General features: G+C 36.9%; 1 protein-coding gene and 1 long non-coding RNA gene across 5 annotated transcripts; both read left to right on the top strand.

Annotated features, from left to right (window-relative positions):
* Positions 1–892: 892 nt before the first annotated feature.
* LOC130749096 (uncharacterized) lies at positions 893–5,145 on the top strand. Of its 2 annotated transcripts, XR_009022846.1 has the most exons (4): positions 893–1,207; positions 1,434–3,260; positions 3,388–4,320; positions 4,472–5,145. It is a non-coding gene; the product is annotated as an uncharacterized LOC130749096 (long non-coding RNA). The 2 variants fall into 2 exon arrangements; XR_009022845.1 differs by having other exon boundaries at positions 901–3,260.
* Positions 5,146–10,184: 5,039 nt separating this feature from the next.
* On the top strand, positions 10,185–17,851 carry LOC130748145 (protein HIRA). 3 transcript variants are annotated; one of them, XM_057601305.1, is made up of 11 exons: positions 10,185–10,330; positions 10,779–11,082; positions 11,802–12,077; positions 12,286–12,537; positions 12,614–13,011; positions 13,141–14,140; positions 14,866–15,076; positions 15,239–15,479; positions 16,177–16,299; positions 16,781–16,898; positions 17,161–17,851. In XM_057601305.1, exons 2-11 carry the CDS (start codon positions 10,975–10,977, stop codon positions 17,557–17,559), a joined length of 3,126 nt encoding a protein of 1,041 aa, XP_057457288.1. In that variant the 5' UTR covers positions 10,185–10,330; positions 10,779–10,974; the 3' UTR covers positions 17,560–17,851. The 3 variants fall into 3 exon arrangements, with proteins under 3 accessions (XP_057457288.1, XP_057457287.1, XP_057457289.1); XM_057601304.1 differs by lacking the exon at positions 10,185–10,330 and adding an exon at positions 10,447–10,657; XM_057601306.1 differs by lacking the exons at positions 10,185–10,330; positions 10,779–11,082 and having other exon boundaries at positions 11,939–12,077; positions 12,283–12,537.
* The last annotated feature ends 3,903 nt before the right edge of the window (positions 17,852–21,754 follow it).

The raw sequence follows: 21,754 nt of genomic DNA, 5'->3' as shown, positions 1-21,754 counted from the left end.
GATCTTCTATGAATGGTGCGCAAAAGTTGGGTTGCCATAGACTTGGGTACTCTTCATATTTGAAGATGGATTTCTTTTTTTGGGTCAATACTACAAATTCTGATTAAGAAATCATAAAATCTGCTTGTATCTTAATTTTGAATGTGATGATAGAAATTATTGTCTATTACTTTACAAATAGGTGTTACATAATTTCCTTTCTATTGTTTCCACTCATTCTTGTACTGTACATTCACTTGTATAAAGTAATGAATTGATCTCTACACCAATAATATTTCCCACAATTTAGGGATTAAAATAAATTATTCGTAGGTTTTATTTTACACAATTGATATTTTTTTAGGTGAAGAGTTCTGCTATTTGTTACACGAATTGCTTATCTGAATCAATTTACACCGATCACGGTGAAGTACTTATTACATAGTAGGATTTAGTTTAAAAGCAACGAGAAGTGAAGCTGCACTCATGGGTAATTTAAATTTTTAGCATGAATTTGTGTAGTTTTGATATAATATAAAAAATATTAATATAATATCAAATTATTATCAATAGTAAAAGCCTAAAAGGTACTTTGGACTACATGATCAAATAGCAAGTCATGACCTGTGTATGTCATTCACGTGTTTTAGTTTGGCTTAAAAGCACATTTGGTCCCCCACGAATTGCATTTGTGCAGAACGAGTCTCTAAACTATTTTATTAGCAAACGTGGTCCCCAACGTTTACTCCGTTAGTGACCTTGGTCCTTCTGTTAGATATTTAACGTTTTTTGCTTTGTTGGATATTTTTAATTGACCTGGAGGAGAGAGAAGCTATGTAGGAGAAAGAGAGTTACCATGTGCCTTGCACGTGCCTCCCTGAAACCTTATCTGAGATAGAAAGGTTGAGGCCCTAATTTGCACATAAAACCTAAGAGAGAAGAAGAGAGAGCAGTTGCAGAGAATCCAAGAAGGTAGGGTTTCGCGGCGTGTCTCGGTGCGATGGTGAAGGTCTAAGGGAGGGGAAGAGAAGACGACATGGCGGGAGAGAATAGGAAGATGAGTACTAAATGTAAGGTGGGGGACCATGGGAAGAACAAGAAGCCAGTGCAAGATGCAAGGGACCACTCGATTCCTTTGCCCTCGAAAGAGAACGTGGTCCCCAAGAGAAGCAACAACAATCTCTTTTTGGTTTTGTGGGGATGCATTGCCTCCTAATATTTTTGCAAGGTAGCTTTCCCAACATTTTTATTCCCACTTTATGTCTTTGATGTTGAATTAGTGGTTGGTGAACATTTTCAATGTTGTGTGGTGTTTGTCTTTTATGATGTGTGTATTTTGGCCTCGAAAGTTATTAAACTGTAGGTTGAAAATTGCTATTTTAATGGCTTGGTCCATGTGATTAGTCTATTTTTTTATGCTGTTGTCTGTGGGCATACTTTGGCCCATGTGATAGACATTACTCTGCACTATGGAGGCAAAATGACAAGTGACCCAACTTTCCCATATGTTAATGGCACAAAGGTTGTGTATAAGCGGTTTGATGTGGACAAATTATCTCCAATTAAATTGGGAAAATTGGTAAATACTGAAGGTGTTATCAGCTTTAAAGGGTTGTGGTATAGGTATTTCAACAAGGATAGGTCTGGAATGTTAAGTCCTTTGAATAGTAATGCACATGTGATGCTGCCCAGTGAAGATATTAAAGGTAAGGCTGTGGTGGATGTCTATGTTGAGCATCTACTAGATGTGGAGGGGAGTGGGGATCTTGATGATTGTATGGAAGTGACTTCTGAGTATGTGAGGAGGGTTGAGAAGTAAGTGCCTGAGTTTGTGAGTGAAGGGGTTGAAACTATGAATGAGGGAGTGCAATCTTAGGAGGTTGTCGTTGAAGTTGTGAGGTTGTGGTTGAATCTGTGAATGAGGGGGTGCAATCTCAGGAGGTTGGGACTGAAAATGTGAGGTCTGGGGTTGAAACTATGGAGGAGGTTGTTGATGGATATGTGGTGGTTGATAAAGTCAAAGGTAAGGCTGTGGTTGATAAAGGCAAGGGTAAAGTTGTGGTTGATAAAGGCAAAGGAAAGGCTGTTGAGGTTGAGGGTGAAGACTTGGTCAACTTTCTTCATGCAGACATAGAGTCTGATGCTGAATCATATGAACTAGAAGGTGATGAAAGTAGTGATGTGTCACTAGATGATAGTTACTATGATGTGGATTGGGAGTGGACTCAAGTGTTACTTGCTGAGTCTTTGGTTGATGTAGGTGTGCCAACTCCAGATCCTGCATTCCCCAACTTTGAGGCTGGTGAGGCTTTAAATCCTGCTGCTGCATTGAATACCGGTGAGCCTTCAAATCCAGCTGCCTTTTCTGACTTTGAAGATGAAGATGGTGATTCTTCTGACTTAGACACACCATCTGAAGGTGAAGATGAAGATGAAGAATTGGTGACCGGAACCAAATTTTGACAGTTTAAACCATCACACGAATGAAGTGTTCATTTTGAGTGTGGTTTGACTTTCAACAACAATGATTTATTCAGGAGGCAGTCTGCTTTGGAGAACAAGAAGGATCTGAATTTCAAAAAAAAATGTCAAGAAAAGGGTGGTTGTCGTTTGTAAACTTGATTGTCCATTCTACCTAAGGGTCAGCAAGACTCCTACAAGGCCTGTGTGGCAAGTAGTTAGATTTTATCCATGTCATACATGTTGCAGAACAGCTACTAACAGGCAAGCTAAGTCTGAGTTTCTTGCTAAGAAGTTCATGCCAATTTTGAGGCATACACCAAACATCAAAGTTTTTGGCCTCATTGAAGAAGCAAGTGTGAGGTGGAGAATTGTTTTGGGAAGATTCAAGGCTTACAAGAGCAAGGTCAAAGCTCTAGATATGATTCATGGTGCTAGTCTGCAGCAATATTTTCACTTGAGAAATTATGCTGAAGAACTGTTGAGAAGCAATCCAGGAAGCACAATGATAATCAAAAGCACACTTGGAGAGCATGACCCTGTGTTTGAAAAAATATGTGTGTTTCAATGCCATCAAAACAGCTTTTGCTAGGACATGCAGACCCTTGATTAAATTGGATGGCTGCTTCCTCAAAGGGGTATATGGAGGTCAACTATTATCTGCTGTGGGCAAAGATGGAAACAATCAGATGTTTCCAATTGCATATGATGTGGTGGAAGCTGAGACCAAAGATTCATGAGAATGGTTTATGGACTTACTGTTGAAGGATCTCAATGGTGTGCAGAAGAAGAGATGATCCTTTATCTCTGACCAGCAAAAGGTACATTATGTGTAGCTTAATGATTTTATTTATGTTGATCTTTTTTTTTGAAACTATTTTTATTTATGTTGATCTTAATTGTGTTAATTATGTATATCTTAACTTGTTGCATTTTATGTGTGTTTAGGGATTGGTTCCAACTCTTGCAAACATGGATGAAAATATTGAACATAGGCTTTGTGTCAAACACTTGTATGCCAACTTCAGAAAGAAGTATCTTGAAGATTTACTGAAGAATGCTACGTGGACTGCAGCAAGGGCAAACACACATAATGAGTGGAAGGTTGCAATGGAGGCCATGAAAGCATTGAGTGAGTCTGCCTTTCATGAAATGATGAACCTTCCTCCAAAGATGTGGACTAGATCAGCATACAGTACACACACCAAATGTGACTGCAAGTGAATACTATGTGTGAAGCATTCAATAGGTTATCTTGGAACATAGGGACAAACCTATAATAACACTGTTAGAAGGATTGAAGTTGTACCTCACCACAAGAATAGTGAAACAGAGACAGTTAATGGTTAATGTTAAGATGGAGGACTTGACAGATTTTTCCAATGATTCAACAGAAGTTAGAGCAAATGAAGAAGCAATCTAACTACTAGCAAGCTACATGGAATGAGGATATTTATTATGCACTGTTTGAAGTTAGCAGAAACACTAACAAGTATCCTGTGGATCTCAGGGTAAGAACATGTTCATGTAGGAGGTGAGACCTTTCAGGAATACCATGTGAATACTCAGTGGCATGCATGTGGCATAATCACCATGTTCTTGAAAACTATGTTGATGTTGCCTACAAGTTAACTGTTTGACCCCGTGGAAGACGTCAGGCCGGGAACAAGCAACCGCTCCCCATGCGAATGAAAGTCCAATAAAGAGGTCATGGGGCCTATGGGTTATTGCAACCATAGGAAGTAGCATGCGGTGCGAAGACGTGGCTCCAAACCCCGATATGTCGAAGAAGCGAAATATACGAGATCATAAACACAGAAGTTCAGAATCAACAAGGGTTCGTAGAACGAAGGGAGTGTACAACTGGGGCTTCCATTTAAGGTTAGCTTTGGTATTTAGCCATTGAGGAGAGAGGGGTATATTTTAATTTTTCGGTTTAGTGAGAATAGCTCTAGTCTGAGAGCCAAAGCGAAATAATGTAATTATGTTTCTTATATTCCTAAACTAATTGCATTGCTTATGTTATTTGCAGGAGAACACTTTCTTAGACACATACTCACACATTATACTGCCAAACAATTGTCCTAAACTGTGGTCTAAAGCTGATGCCCTCCCACTGAATCCACCATATGTGAGGAGAGCCCCTGCAGACCAAAAAGATTAGAAATAAGAAGAATTATGAGTCAAGGAACCCAAACAGATTGAGGAGGCATCACACATCTGTCAAATGCAGAAGATGTGGAGAGTATGGGCACAATATGAGAACTTGCACGAGAAATACAACAACAGATAAGACAATTCCAATTGGAGAGAATTATTGGATCAAGCGCTTACCACTACGCCAAAAGCAATTGCTGTTAGTGAGGGCGCAACTTTATTTCCTTATAGCACAGAGTCCTCAAGGGGCTGCGATGTTAAGCGCCATGGGGTGGGATGTTAAGCCCATCGAATCCTAAGGGTGACGCTGGATTAATAAATCCAACAATCTCCCCCCCAGTGTTAGCCGGGGGATTCGAACCCATGACCTTGCTCTGATACCACTTATTGGATCAAGCGCTTACCACTACGCCAAAAGCAATTGCTGTTAGTGAGGGCGCAACTTTATTTCCTTATAGCACAGAGTCCTCAAGGGGCTGCGATGTTAAGCGCCATGGGGTGGGATGTTAAGCCCATCGAATCCTAAGGGTGACGCTGGATTAATAAATCCAACAAGAATCAGGTATAATAGTGAAACTTTTCAAACTTATCAAATGTTGGGATTACAATGTTACTAACCCTTGGATTGAAACTTCAATTTCAGGACAATCCTATAGTGTTACAACCTGAACAAAGATCAGGTGCTGGTAGAAGCTCAAGGCAGAATAATCAAGGTACTGGCACATTAAATCAGGGAGCACAGGGTGAAGGCACATCAACTCAAGGACCTTAGGGTGCTGGCACATCAACTCAGGGAGCACAAGGTGTAGGCACACCAACTCAAAAATCTCAGGGTGTTGGTACGTCAAGCCAAGAGGCACAAGGAGCTGGAATGTCAAGCCAAGTGACTCAAGTTGGTGGAATTTCAAGCTAAGGAACCCAACCTACTGCATCTTCATCTCAACCAGCAAGACTTCCTCCGAGACAGCCTAGGAGAAAGCCTAATGAAGCACAAACTCAGCCATCAACAACAAGACCTTCAAGCCAGCAAGGACCAAAGAAGGGGAGAAATAGGAAGAATCTAGTCATTAGTGAAAGCCAGTAATTGTAGCAGAAGTTTAGTTACTCTATGTGGAGTTTGTTTTAATGAGATGTATACCTATTATGGCTTATTTTGGTACTTTATTACTCTATTGCGTATTTTGGGATATGTACAACCATTATGGCTTGTTTTGGTACTTTGTTACTCTTCATGTTATGCCATAGTGGCTTGTTTTGGTACTTTGTGAACTTATGGTACTTTTGATCTTTTAGCACTTTTTTCATGAAATGCAACTACTGCATATATTACAGTTATGCCATACTGGCTTGTTTTGCAGATTTTTTTATGTATTTTGATGTGTCTTCATATTGTTGCACTGATATCAAGTTTAGGTAGATAGATAGAAATCTTGCATTTTAGGTATATGTACAAATTGAACAGGGAGGAACATAGTTAGAAATCTTGCATTTAATCATTGATGACCTTTCCATTACAAACGAAACCAAACAAAATCCTCCTTTCTTAGAACCAACCCTCCCACACTTCACTAAGTACCCCAAAATGTCTTTTGCAAAATTCTACTTAATTGCAAAAATCAAACACAGTATCACAATCCCAGTAATGACCAAACACCAATTCTGGAAGGTGACTTTTTTTTCCAGCACTTCAACCTTCCTTAATAGCATAGCAATAACCTTCTTCTCCCTTGCATTCGCAGCATCATCAAACCATTCAAAGAACTTGCATACTCTCCTACCATGAACCTGGAAAAAACAGAGTCAAAATCAAGCTTCACAATACATGGAACATGGAGAAGGAGAAGCAAAATGCATACCCTGAACAAACCGCAACCGTAGAACCTCCTTCCAGGGTTATCCCCAATCCACGAAGTAACCATAGGAGCTTCAATGCCACAATCACACAATTTCGTAATTCTTCTCCTCAAATCAGCAGAACTAGACGACGCTTCACTACCTCCATGCGTTTCGAGCCTTCTGCGTTGAAAGACACCTTCCATTCCATGCGAGTCATGGTGTCCTTCGCATTGATTTGGTGTTCCTCCATAACTCCCCATGGCTAGGGTTCAAAATTGGGGATTTTGGTGAATAGGGGTGTAAATGTCGACTAAAATAGAGAAGAGATGAAGATGATAGTCACGTGTGCGAAACCTCTCTCCTACTGGTGTCCATGTCATTAAAATGGAGCCACATAAGCGTTTTCTGTCTTTTTTTGGATGGAAAAAGGGCTCAAGGACCAACGTCACTAACAGGGTAAACGTTGGGGACCACGCTTGCTAATAAAATAGTTTGGGGACTCGTTCTGCACAAATGCAATTCGTGGGGGAAGTGCTTTTAAGCCTTTTAGTTTTTGCTTTGTATCTAAATTCAGTATTATAAATTGGACATTCAAATACCCTATATGCTTTTCATAGTTTTTCTATTATTTCTTATTTTCTAAAACCTTAACTTTATCAGTTATCACTTCTTTCTCTTACAATATCAAAGATATCACTCCTAAAAAGGAGTTGAAGATAGCCAAAATCATTAGACTTTAGGTAATTTTAAGTTTCAGTAATGCCACCTTCCTCAAAGGAAAATAACTCACAGAGATGCGGACCATGCATGTCACGAACTAAACCACCACTGCCCATACAACTCTCCACCTCCATAAAGCTACCATAAACATTGTGCTCGACTCCACCCGCTAGCAGAGGACGCCAACAAATGCTTACACCTTCACAAGTTGAACCCAAGAGATGTGGGTCACAAAACCGTTGGAAATCATTAGTGACATATGTGTCGCCGTCCAAGGAGACTTCTAAAAAATCATATTGTTATGTCCATTCCACAGACCTCACAGGCGCGCAATAAATTTACTCCCATTGTTTCTACAAGCTTGGTTGTGAAGCCAAATTAAAAGGTCTTGTTGCATGAAATTGGGCCATGCCATAGCACCTATCATCATCCAAACTTCCATCGAGTGAGGGCAACCCCTAAGGCAATGGAGAGAGCCTTTGAGATTGGAAGAGCAGTGACCACATGCCGAGGAGTGAGTCATGTTACAATTAAATATGCTTTCATTCACCTGGATGACATTGTGAAGAATCCTCCAAATAAACATCCTCACATTTTATGTAATCTTAAGCTTCCAGATCATATCCCAACATTCACCCATGATCACTTCTTCAAATAATACATTTGTTATAACTTCAATGGTCATATGAAAGTTGAAACCTATACATATATATATTTGGGTCTTTTTTTTTGGTTAAAATATATTTAGATCTTTGGCTATGATATCCCACATATGACAATCATGAAATTAATCACTTACATCAAGCCCAACACACTAAATTGTAAATTTGGTCAATGAATATTTCTCATTTATAGGATTTTATACACTTTTATATATATTGTTGTATGTATTTAGGGTACACAAATTTATTTGTTTTGACAAAACAATGTTCTCTATTCTTTGTTTCTTCTAACAAGATTCTTGTGCTCTCTCTAGATACTCACCTGTCTGTCAGCAATTTTACATTACATGGAGGCCATGATTTTACCAAACTAAAAAGAGTAAGTGACCATTCAATCCATCCATTTCATCTTCTCTTAAATTCTTAATTTTGACCTAAAAAGAGTGACAAATATTGTTCTTTTCTTTTTGCCTTTTTATAATTAAGAAAAAAATCTCCATTTTAAAATTGATAGATAAGAGTAGTAAGTTTTTTTTGTGGGGGCAATTACTCCACCCACTACCTTATGAGTAGATCTGTCACTAACTACCACCATTGCCACCACCACCAATACTACCACCACGTACATCTATCTCCTCCACCACAACCAAGTAACATCACCACCTAGTAAAGTTGATAGACTTTTAAAATGGTGGTGATTTTGTGAACTTACAAATCTAACAACAATTTTCTAAAAATTGAAAAAAAAAACTAAAACTGAATTTAAAAAGTGAAAACTAGTTTTTGTTTTTAAAAATTTTGAGACACAAAACTTAAAAACACTCAGGCCATAAATTTTTTTTGTTAACAGCCTATTTCACTTATCTAACCCACATTAATTTTCCATTTGTCTTCTTGCACACCTTTTGCACGCCTTTTTTATTAAAAAAAATTATTTCATATTATGATTTGAAACTTTTTTTTGGAAAGATTCGTAATACATTAATAAACAAGAGATATATGAGTCGATGCAAGAGGAACTTTCTCCACCAAAACTGAAACAGCGTAAGTGGAGTTTTAAAAGAAACAAGTTTAAACTTGTTTACAAATCACTTTGATTTTCCACCCCTATTTGGATATGTCTTTGATTATAACTTTCAAGATATGTTTAGTTTGGTGGAGGGAAAGGGAAACACGTAAAACAATGTTTTTTTTTCTTGTTTGGTTCCTTTCTCATAAAGGAGAGAAAAGAAAGCAAAAGTGAGTCTCACCTTAATAAATGATCACCCTGAAACGGGAAGAAAAGAGAGAAATTACATACTTTTTCACCAATTTTCTATAATACCCTTCCGTATTCTTTGAACATATTTTTTCTTACGTTCTTACAAAAGTTATTTAGTTAATATTATTTAATTGATTTTTTTTAGTTTAACATTATTTTAGTTTTCTTGAAAAAAAACTTTATTTTAGTTTTAGTATTAATAATATAATTTTAAGATAAAATATATATAAGTGAAATTAAAATTATTTGGAAATAAGTGTTGTTAATATAAAAGGATTAAATCGTAATTGCATATTACACTTCTTTTCTTCCACATTTTCTTTCACATTCTCTCATACCAAACAATTTAAATAATCATCTCATTTTCCACTCTCTTTCTTTCCTCTCACTTTTCTTTCTCAACCAAACACACCCTCAAAGTTTTCATAGCATTTGATTCTCAAGCGTTGCTCCGGTACCCATTAAAAATAAGAGGATATAGTACTCTTTTGTTCAATTTTAACTATACCAAAGACTAATTTGTAAATTAAAAAAATTTATTATGGAGAAAACATGACTAAAAGGTATAAAACCCTTTACTTTTAAAGAGGTAGCAAAGAAATTGCCTTGATGGCCTTAATTTCCTATCAAGAATGATCACGACAATCTCATAAAAAATCACTTTTGATAGAGATTTATCCTTTAAGATAACCTTTCAAACTAACATTCATACATGTTCTTCAAATGACTAAGGCCCTGTATATCCTCCACAACCATGGGCCGAGCAATTGCTATCAACCCTAAGCCCATTTAGTCAAACAACTCTAAAAAAAATAAAAAAGTCTCAATAGCTTAGCAGCTTGATTAAGATTTTTTTTTTGCTAATTAGCTTGATTAAGATTTAAGAGGAAGAGGTCTACCATTTGGTATTTTGAACTTATTTAGTTGTTGTGATCATATGAAAGTTGAATCTTGTCTTATACATATATTTGGGTCTTTGGCTATGATATCCAACATCCAACAATCATGAGATTAATCACCCACTTCAAGCCCAACACACTAAATTGTAAAATTGCTCAATGAATATTTCCATTTTAGGATATTATACACTATATATTGTTACATGTCATTAGGGTACAGAAATTTATTTGTTTTGACACAAAACACTCTATTCTCTGTTTCTCTAACAAGATTCTCGTGCTCTCTCTCCTAGATACTCACTGTCTGTCAGCAATTGCACATTACATGGAGGCCATGATTTACCAAACTATTTAGAGTAAGTGACCATTCACATCCATCTCTTTCATCTTCTCTTCAATTCTCAATTTTGACATAAAAAGAGTAACAAATATTGTCCTTATTTTTTTTTGCCTTTTTATAAATTCTTAAAAATCACCATTTTTCAAGTCATTGGCATCTTGGCTAAGATTTGACTGTTAACAACAGAGAAGTAAAGTTAACCCTTCTCGATCTTCTCTCTGACCCATCATTACATTTTAGGGTTTTTGCTCATTTGTCCCCCAAAGCTAGGGTCTTTGTCCTTTTACCTTATTTTCCCCCAATTCAAAATTAACAAAAATCATGTTTTCTTTTTCTTTCTCAGGTTTGTAAATTCTCAACAATTTAGGGTTTTCCCCCTTTCATGAAATTTGCAAAACCCTTGAGTTGTTCAGTTCACATGTCAATTTTCTGTGTATTTAATTTTTACTATTTGTGGTTTTTAGGGTTTTTCTGCGTGAATCAGAACCTGCAATTTGCGTTGGAATCTTAGGGTTTGAGCAAATTCGGTGGTGTTTTCAGCTTCTTCCACTTCCCCTCAAGGAAAGAAAAAGGAATTGAAGTTGCAGAGAGTAGAGTGGAAGAAAGACTGTTTTTTTACCGTTGAAAAGGCGATTTTTTGATTTTTTTGATTTTGGGAAGATGATTGCTGAGAAACCAAGCTGGGTTAGCCATGAGGGCATGCAGATTTTCTCCATTGATGTTCAACCCGGTGGACTGAGGTTTGCCACTGGTGGTGGTGACCATAAGGTATGGAAATTCTCCCTACAATTCTTGAACATGTGATGATGATTGCTTTCGGAGCACCGAAGATGTTATTTCGTGCATGCTTACTTGTTAGACATTGATTTGCAGGGCTTAGAGTATCTTTGTGTTGCATGTTCAATAAAATTGCCTCCTGATGGACTTGTCAGTTATTTTCTAGATATGGTTTAGCTCTGGAAGCTAAATTTCCTTTGGTGCATTTTGGTTAACTGTTTTTCGTATTGTGATTTGCATATAAAAAAGGAAATGTACTAAACATCCAATGTTAAAACTGCCTGCTTAGTGTCAGCTAAGAACTATAACTATTGCCGAAGTTTATTGATTCTGTTTTGTTTGTTTTCATAATTAGTTAATTATGCTGTGGACCTTTGTAATACTTTCTGACGGTGCATGAGCAAACTTGCTGTATACTACTTCAGGTCTTCAGGGTCGGATTAGTTTCGACTCGATCATTCACAGTGTTACCAAATAGCGGCTATGCCGCTATAGCGTAGCGCATTTTTGGTTAATCGCGACGCCACTATTGCCCACTATAGCGCGCTATTCCTGCTATTCGCCGCTAAATAGCGGCCGAAATAGCGGATTTTTGGCTCACCGTGATGGTCCGCGATTTGATCATGATGTTCATATTTAATTTCTTGATTTGTCTTAAGTACTTGAAATTAATTTCCATAAAATCACATTCTCAAGTATGTTTCATGCAGGTTCGCATATGGAATATGAAGTCTGTTAGTACGAACATGGAAAATGATGACGCTTCACAAAGGCTTCTTGCCACCCTGCGGGATCACTTTGGCTCTGTCAACTGCGTTAGGTGGGCTAAGCATGGAAGGTATGTTGCATCAGGATCTGATGATCAGGTGATATTAATTCATGAGAGAAAGCCTGGTTCAGGAACCACAGAATTTGGCAGTGGAGAGCCCCCGGATATTGAAAACTGGAAAGTAGTAATGACTTTGAGAGGGCACACTGCAGATGTGGTAATGCAATTGCTTCTACTTTTTCAACTTCATTTTTTTAAATTTCATACTGGCATTTGCTCTTTGGAATTCGATGCACCAAATTTGTCATTTAAACTGGCCTCTAGCTGCTTATCCAAATGCTTTTACATTTTCAAGTTATCATGTATTGGAGCTAAATATTTTATCATCATTAATTTGGGATCCTTTTTGTCCATGCTTAAAGTAGGTGGATCTTAATTGGTCTCCTGATGATTCTGCATTGGCTAGTGGGAGTTTGGACAATACTATCCATGTTTGGAATATGAGCAATGGGATTTGCACTGCTGTTCTTAGGGGTCACTCGAGCCTAGTCAAGGGGGTTGCCTGGGATCCTATTGGCTCTTTTATAGCTAGTCAATCTGATGACAAAACTGTCATTATATGGAGAACTAGTGATTGGAGTCTTGCTCATAAGACAGATGGTCACTGGGCAAAATCAGTAAGTTTCTTATTTTGAAATCCTTTCTGATCCGATTAAACCTTTTCTTTTCTTAATTAGTGCATCTTCCTTTCAGCTTGGGTCAACTTTTTTTAGGCGTCTTGGATGGTCTCCTTGTGGTCATTTTATCACCACCACGCATGGCTTCCAGAAACCAAGGCATTCTGCCCCTGTGCTAGAGAGAGGTGAATGGTCTGCAACATTTGATTTCCTAGGACACAATGCTCCAATCATTGTGGTGAAGTTCAACCATTCTATGTTCAGAAGGAATATCTCTAATGCTCAGGAAGTGAAGTCTGTGCCTGTTGGGTGGACCAATGGTGCCTCCAAGACTGGAAGCAAAGAGCCACAGCCTTACAATATTATTGCCATTGGTAGTCAGGATCGAACTATAACAGTGTGGACTACTGCAAGTGCCCGCCCTCTATTTGTGGCTAAGCATTTTTTTACTCAAAGTGTTGTGGATTTGTCCTGGTATTTCTCTTCGTCTCTAGTTGCATTTGATATGTTATGTATGTGCTATTTTTTTAATTAATATTTTGGGTTTATCATATCTCGTTTTCTGTGAGTAACTCTTTATTATTCTTTTCCCATTTGAAACAGGAGCCCTGATGGATATTCACTTTTTGCATGTTCCTTGGATGGATCAGTGGCCACATTTCATTTTGAGCCAAAGGAACTTGGTGAGAGATTAGGTGATGCTGAGCTAGATGAGTTGAAGAGAAGTCGTTATGGTGATGTGAGAGGGCGCAAAGCAAACTTAGCTGAAAGTCCGGCACAGTTACTGCTAGAAGCAGCTGCTGCCAAGCAGACATCTAGCAAAAAGGTGGTTTCTGATGCCCAGCTACACCTGACAATGACAAAGGCTTTTGTTCACGCTGGGGTTACTACAAAGAATGTCGAGCCTCAAGTTGATGATGGTATTAAGAGTGGAGGTCCAGCAGGGGATGGATCAGACAAAGTTACGACATCTGGTCGGATTTCTAGTCCTGTTAAACAAAGAGAGTATAGACGACCTGATGGCCGGAAAAGAATTATTCCTGAAGCAGTCGGAGTGCAGCAGGAAAACATTTCTGGTCAGCAGGCACTTGATTTTCCTTTTGTGTCTTCTGATCACAGAAAGGCTCCTGACAGAGCTGTTTCTAATAATGATGACATAAGAGCAAGTACATTGGGAGGTGCAAATTTCAGAAGTTCAGACTTAAAAGAGCGTTCTGGGGTTACTGCTAGGGCCACAATTTCTGAGAGCCTAGTGATTCAGAAAGTTCCAGCTTCTGCTGGTGATGGGAGCATCAATGTTGAACAGTTGGGCAACATGATGACTTCTAGTTCTTCAGCTTCTTCTGGTGCTACACTTACCATTAGGGTATTTGACAAGAAAGGCGATGACGGTACTTCACCTATTCTTTTGGAAGCACGCCCAAGAGAACATGTTGTAACTGACATTGCAGGGGTGGGAAATACATCCATGACGAAAGAAACAGAAATTTTGTGCACGAGGGGGCCTCATACACTTTGGTCTGATAGGATATCAGGAAAAGTCACTGTTTTAGCTGGTAACGTAAATTTCTGGGCCGTTGGGTGTGAAGATGGATCTCTGCAGGTAAATTTACTTTTTGCATGTATAATTTTATATACATGAGTTTTTTTACTCATTTTTTGTTAGTATTTCTTATATATTGCAGATTATGATTGTATAATTAGCTTTTGTAGTTACACAGAAAATTCTTTGTTGCTCGTTTCCCTATGTCTTTTATCAGCATATTTTACTATTATCTGATATATCTTTTTTTTATGTATATCCGATGTTATCTCTTCTATGCCTTTCATCACACATATTTTATGCTTTTAAATATCTTGGTAGCATCTCTTTTGCATTGGTTAAGTTAATACAAGTTGTTAGTGTATGCAGGGTGTATGCCCTGCATACACGCTACAGGAAGAAACTCAAACATTGTGTCACTAATGCTTGATCAAAGAAATTTCTTGCACACTTCAGATATCCCATAAATGAGACACAATTTTTGTTGGGGGGTGGGGTGAAACTGCAAATTTTGCATGAAGATGGTTATCCGTTGTAATCTTCTACTGCTCTACCTTAGTGGATTATGTTCTGTGGCTTTTCTCTCATTATCTTTTGGTATTCAGATTTTTGGAAGAAAAAATATTTTTAAATTTCAATTCCATTTTTTACTTGTGTTCCAATTGAAAAATGACTAATCTGTATATACGGTGGGGTACATGGGCATAACATATTGTTCAATGTATCAGCAAAATGGTAGATCTTATGCTATCTCTGTTTTTTTGTATTTTGCTTTCTCTGAGAAGATTTACTCCAAGTGTGGGAGACGAGCAATGCCTACCATGATGATGGGATCTGCTGCGACATTTGTAGACTGTGATGAATGCTGGAAGTTGTTGCTGGTGACAAGAAAGGGATCCCTTTACTTATGGGATTTATTTAACCGAACCTGTCTCCTTCAAGATTCATTGGCTTCTTTAGTCACTTCAAGTCCTAACTCATCTGCTAAAGATGCAGGTACCATATATTACCTACACTTGTTTGATGATGGAGAATTGGAGACACTTGGTTTTTATGTCCTCACTGTTTTCTTTTTTACCCTACTCGTGGGGAACTTCCCTTGGTATTTCCATCAGTTTTCTTCTTTGGTGGCTTTAAACATTTTATTGCTTTTTTTAGGAACTATTAAAGTTATATCTGCAAAGCTATCAAAATCGGGTTCTCCTCTTGTTGTGTTGGCCACTCGCCATGCTTTCCTATTTGACATGAGTTTCAAGTGTTGGCTGAGGGTTGCAGATGATTGCTTCCCTGCATCAAATTTTGCCAGCTCTTGGAGTTTGGGTTCAATTCATGGTGGTGAGCTGGCAGATTTACAGGTTGATCTTAGAAAATATATGGCCCGGAAGCCAGGTTGGACAAGGTGTGTATTGATTGGGATCTATTCTTTTTATCTAGCCAGGTTCGATTTATATATGCTGTTGGATACTTTATGAATATGGAATTAAGGGTATATAGAATGTGGGATAGATGTGACTCATTACTACATCTGAACAAACATTTGCATATCTAAAATTCTAAATATATTCAGCAAAAACAACCAAGTTTTATCTCACTCATTGGGATCAATTAGTGTCATTAGGGTGCCTAAATTTTTTTCAATAAAACAGTGAAACTATTTAGAACTAGGCCTTCTTTTAAATAGTTTCTCCTAATGTGTAATTAGGTTTTCTTTTATTCTTTAATCAGACAATTTTTAGTTTGATAAACATTTTTCTTATTTGATCCTCCCATTTGTTCTTACTTTGCTTCTCATTTTACCTAACCACCTTATATGAGTTTTCATCATATTCTCGCTACTCCTACTGTTATCTTGGATACATTTGTTCCTATTCTCATATTGTATAGGCATTATCTTAAAAGTTGATATGAAAAATTATAAGTTAGTTTGAATGTATCTACAATTATTCCATTATACTTAATTTTCCTGTTTAGCAGGACAAATGGATTTTGCTTGTTATCTAGATCTGATGTCTTGTTTCCCAATTTTCCCACCCCCTTTTAATTAGAGTTCTGATGTTTCAAAAGAACATATACTTAACTCGACTATCTTGATGCAGAGTGACTGATGATGGAGTGCAGACGCGTGCTCATTTGGAATCTCAATTGGCTTCTTCCTTGGCTTTGGGATCCCCCAATGACTATCGCCAGTGCCTGTTGTCTTATGTACGATTTCTTGCAAGGTGTTATTCTTTTCCCTTTTTCTTTTAGATATTCTATAATTACAATTTTCGCACCTTGTTGATCTTGCATGAAACATGCATGCTCCATGTTGCAACCGAGGTACACTTGCTTCTGTACTTTTTTACTTTTACTATAAAATGTGCATGTAATATATTATTTCTTACTCCCCTCCTGCCGCTAACCCCCTTGCCGTCTGTCTCCTAGCTATTCTACTGCTTAAACTTCACATATTTTTTTCTAAACATCTTGTGATTGTCCTAAATTATACGGTTTACATGATGATAACTATTCTGGAGATGGATGGAACTCAACTTGTGAATAGTCTTCCGGGATTTTTCTTGTGAAGATGCCATATATACTTTAGAAAATGTAGTCATAAATCTTAGTTTTAAATGCTTTGTAATTATGTATATGCACATTCTGTGGTCTTTGTTGATTTGGACTTTCTTAGACTAACTAAAGATGACAAAATGATTGCAGGGAAGCAGATGAGTCTCGTTTAAGAGAAGTCTGCGAGAGTTTCCTTGGACCTCCAACAGGAATGGCTGAGGAAGCATCTCCGGATTCAAATAAATTAGCATGGGATCCTTTTGTTCTTGTAAGTTTTTTTCCTACCTGCGTATGTGTGCTTGAACCCAAATATTATTACTATATGTTAAAAATCAGTCAAAGCTATGAATAGAAACAGATAATTACTGAAATTTATTATCAGTCAAGAGGTAAACAGAGGATAAGTGCTAGAGGAAAGATTTATTGGCTGATTATTTAGGTCCAGTGATACCTATGTTCATTTCTATTGAGAATTGTTAAACACTGAAAGATCACTTATCATCTCAAATTTTCTGGCTGGATCTTTGCAGGGAATGAGAAAACACCAACTCCTTAGGGAAGATATTCTTCCATCCATGGCATCGAACAGAAAAGTCCAGAGATTGCTCAACGAATTCACGGATCTGTTATCTGAGTATGACATTGTTGATGATAATCAAGACCAAAGAAATCCCATGTTACCAAAGTCATCTTCACTAGGAACCAAACCAATCGAGAACGGTTCACTAGCAAAAGATCACGAGGAGAACTCTGATCATGCAGCCATGGATTGCCAGGACAATACTCTAGATCAAACTCGAGTTCTCCCAAATGAAGCAAGTTCCGATGCCCACATGACTGATCAAGTTAACCAGGATGCACAAGTGAATGAAGAAGGTTCCATGCTTGTGGATGAAGGTGGCATTCAGAGCGGGATTGTATCAACATAGGATGTTTCAAGTGGCATGGATGAATCTAATTTCACTCTTGAAAGCTGATCTTACTAACAAACACTTCAAAGGTACTAAAAGTTGAAGCTAATCTGTCACATCTGTGGCTTCTCTAGCCAACTTGGAACTTGCTTTTTGTAAAATGTCAAGTTTAGGAAGTTATAGTTACTTAGTTAAGGAAACCTCAAGTTTTACCGTATGCTGTTAAATCCAAATTTCACTGTCAATTTCATTTAACAATTGATTTGGTGTTTCTATGTGCCATTGAAGAATGGTCATTTTTTTGGCTAAATTGGTGGGTGATTTTTTTTTTTTTCATTTGGTGTCACATGATGGTAATCATGTCAGTTAGGACCACTAAGGGCAAAAATTACATTTTAAAATTAGTTGGAATGTAGAACGTAGCTTCATCGGCCCAATTCCAAACTTTTGCGTGGCTTGAATTGCGCTTTTATCATAAGCCTATCTTGGGAGGACACATTTATGATTCATTTTAAGGTCAAGTTTATTGTTCAGTTTTATATTGTCTCCATCATTTATAAATAAAAAATCTCAATTTTTTTCTTGATATAATTTGTCATCTATTTGATGGGGTTGAGAACAATTTATATACACCGATAGTATTAATACCTTTTACTTCAGATTTGAAAGATGTGGAATTAATTTTTTTTATTATTTAATTTTATTGGTTAACATGACACATCTTTAAAATTTAATTGGTTGATTCCATATAAAATCTTGGCTTATTAGCACTTTTGGTCCCCATGGTTTTTGAATTGTTAAGCGAGTCTCTTAACTCTTAAAATAGCATTTCACTATCCTCATGTAACGCTCCGTCAACATTTTGGTACCTCACTTGACTTTTGTAAAAAAACCAACGTTTTTGGCTGAGCTTGAAATTTTTTTAATTGACATAACAAGAGATTATGAGAGAAAAGGGTTACTAGGAGATATATGTACATGCAACTCACGTTATTCAATTAGAATTCTCTTTTGTGGGCATACAAGTCGGACTTTTCTTCTTGTGGTACCTTCCCAATTGTCTTGGAAGAGTCTTATTGTTTGCACCATTTTTCTTTTGCTCTTTCTCTATCTATGTCGTTCCAGACCTTCATTGTTACAGACAAGCTTCCTCTCCACCTCGTCGTGCTTCCTCTCCATCGTTGACCTTCTTCTCCAAGCCGCTTCCTCTTCGTTTCGTCATCGTCGTCGAGGAGGTTTTGGGTGGATTTGTGCAATTTTGGACCTTAGGGTTTCTATTAGGGGTTGGATTAAGGTTATGATTGAATCACGTCAGTGGCACGTGATCTTTATCTCTCATAATAACCCTTCTCTTTCCTAATCTCATGCCACATTAATTAAAAAATTTCAAGCTAACGATTTTGGACAAAGCCTAACGTGGGGGTTGCGAAATGTTTTTAAAGCCTAACCTGAGGGACCAAAAATACTAATAAGCTTAAAATCTTTTCAATGTAATTGCATGAATATTGTACTCAGCTTATTTTATTTTATCATATTTTCTTTATTTTGAAAACTAGTGGGGATCGCTAATGTTCATTTTGTTCAAAATGTATTTAGAAAGGGTGATATATGACTTTTTTTTTTATGAAAATCTCTAAAGTACCTCTTGCCTCTTGCATCTTTCTCACTTCTTTAGATGTCTTAACAATATATATTGATAAAAAAAACAAGGTGATGTCTACATAACAAGGTGATGTCTACATTGAAGTAGCCTTTAAATCATTCATTAGTGAAAGGTATTGGAGGACCCATACCTCTAATGTATTAAGATTTTAGGTTAAAGATACTGTTTAATTCATTAGTGATTTGCTCTTTAGTCCAATGTGAAGATCCTCAAGAGTTTTATATCTCTTGCGGCCCAACAATAAATAGAGAGTTGAGTGACTTCTAAAAACATGATTATTAAGTAAAAAAAGCTGGGAAGCATGTGGATATTTTAGTCAGTCCAAGTGACCACTAAGCCCACAATTGTTCGCGTAAGCTCAAATGACCATTACGCCAACAACTGTTTTGATTGATTCAAATGGCTATGACCAAGTTATAGTCAAGTTGGTCGGTCATGATGGCATAAACAAAAACTTCTATATTCTATGTAACTTTCGAATTGATTGAGTTGATGGAATCTTGGGCAAGTTTAAGCATTAATCATAATTCCTTTTACATTAATCATATAGTCCAAGGTTTGATTTCAGGGCGGTGTGTATAGATAATGATTTGTTGAGAGAAGACTATCTACTTAATGTGATCTCCGAACTTCTAAGGGATTAGTTTCATTGTTGTCGGTTGTATGGATAGGTTAGGAAACCAAAAAAATAATTGCTTTCACATTGCTTTTCAAGACTTATGAAATTCTCTCTTTAATTCATTGATGACTTAATGAACATCTGAGTGTTTTATGCGAGTACCTCCTCTGTTGTGGACTCTCTCACCACCTTTGTCTTCTTAGGCACATTCACTATTGTGTGCCACTGTTTGAGATCAGAGGAACCTCTTGGTATATTTTCTGGAAGAACAGCGGCAATAGTTTTGGCTTAATCCTTCCTCTATGTTGACAAGTTATTATGAGGTCCAATTGATGGAACTTAATTATCCAATTCAAATTTCACAACCGAACATTATCAATTTCAGTTGAGGGACTTGTTTGTGTTTGTGGTCCTGCTTTTTATTCATGTCACTAATTTGTTAAATTAAATAAACCTTTCGTAGTCACATTCATTATTCATACCTTTTCCTCTCCCTATTAAGATCAGAGCCAGCATCAATGCAAAAAAGATTTATGTGCTGGCTACAACCACAGATGTTGGTACCCCGTTACTGTCCAAATCCAGCTTGCTTAACGCCCTTCATATATTATATTTTATCAAAATTATAAAAAGAATTTAATAGATTATAACTGTAGATAATAATTTTAGAGCAACTGTGACATGGAACAGGTGTGCTGCTCCTACAGAGAAACTCCATCAAATTTTTTTCTGTCAGTGCGCCTCTTCCAGACATGTGTGTTCATTTCAGGTTCTTGCTCACTTTTATAGTCTTTTTTCATGATTGATTTTGTCCTTAAGCTTAACAACAAAATTATATTATTGTGATTTCAGTGAATCCGAAAATGGTGTAACAACCATATTTTTGACACTCATTTTTGGCCAGCTAATTTTGTTTTATGGCACATTTTTTTTTCTTTTCATTTCAGGGAAGGTTAATGAATGTTGTTTCTATAGTGCCAAATGTCGTGTATTAAAGTGAAATTCATTTAAATGTAATGACAGTTGGATCTCTAGCTTACGTAGAATGTGCGTGATGTTGTTTTGTGTGATTAGGATGGACGAGAGATATTCCTAGCATCTCTTAATTACAATTTCAATAATGGAAATGCTTTTTATATGCTGAGTTACTCACGGTATAGATTAGTTTATACCATGCTTGGGACTATGTTTTGTAAAAGGTTGATTTGTGAATCCAATTACTTATTGGTTTAACGATATGATTACCCGAGTTAGAAGGTGAGTATGCTGATTTGGAGTTAATTTGTTTATTTGTCTCATATCTCTAAGCACGGCAACATGATTTCATACGCTTTGGTTTTTTGATTGGACAACCTTTTTCTCATTTCCACCTGTCAATTTTTTTTCCTAACTTAATTGTGTAGTTTGTCTTTAGTCATGTATAAAAATAAAAAAACTCCAGATAATAAAATATTACAATTTCAAATAAAAAGTATACATTAAATATTTTTTTGGAAGAGCCGGAATAAAAAACAATCCCATCAATCTGTCCCTACATTTTAAGACCACACGGTTCAGAGTTGGGAGACTAAGATTTTATTCACAGACAACAAACAAAGTGGGGGGTTGTTGGTTACTTGTCCAGGCATTTATTTCTTTCAAGATATTTTAACATTTACTTTAATTTTTTAATTGTTGTTGATAAAAAGTTCTAACTCGCACATGTGGGCACACCTAAACTTCCACATGCAAAACCAAAGCACATTTATAGGCAAAGTCCAATAGGATCTATATATAATTACTTAAGCATCACTCGTGTACCAACCAAGCACTTCATTGCTAACCGGTTGTTATCAATGAAGTTTTAATAATTAATTTATAAAGAAACCAACATTTTCCTCATAATGAAATAGGGTAGGCCTAATAGGTTATGTCTATTTATTGCGTCATTA

This window comes from Lotus japonicus, chromosome 3, assembly GCF_012489685.1.
Source record: "Lotus japonicus ecotype B-129 chromosome 3, LjGifu_v1.2".
NCBI classification, from domain to species: domain Eukaryota; kingdom Viridiplantae; phylum Streptophyta; class Magnoliopsida; order Fabales; family Fabaceae; genus Lotus; species Lotus japonicus.
This window is presented reverse-complemented; position numbering and strand designations above follow the sequence as displayed.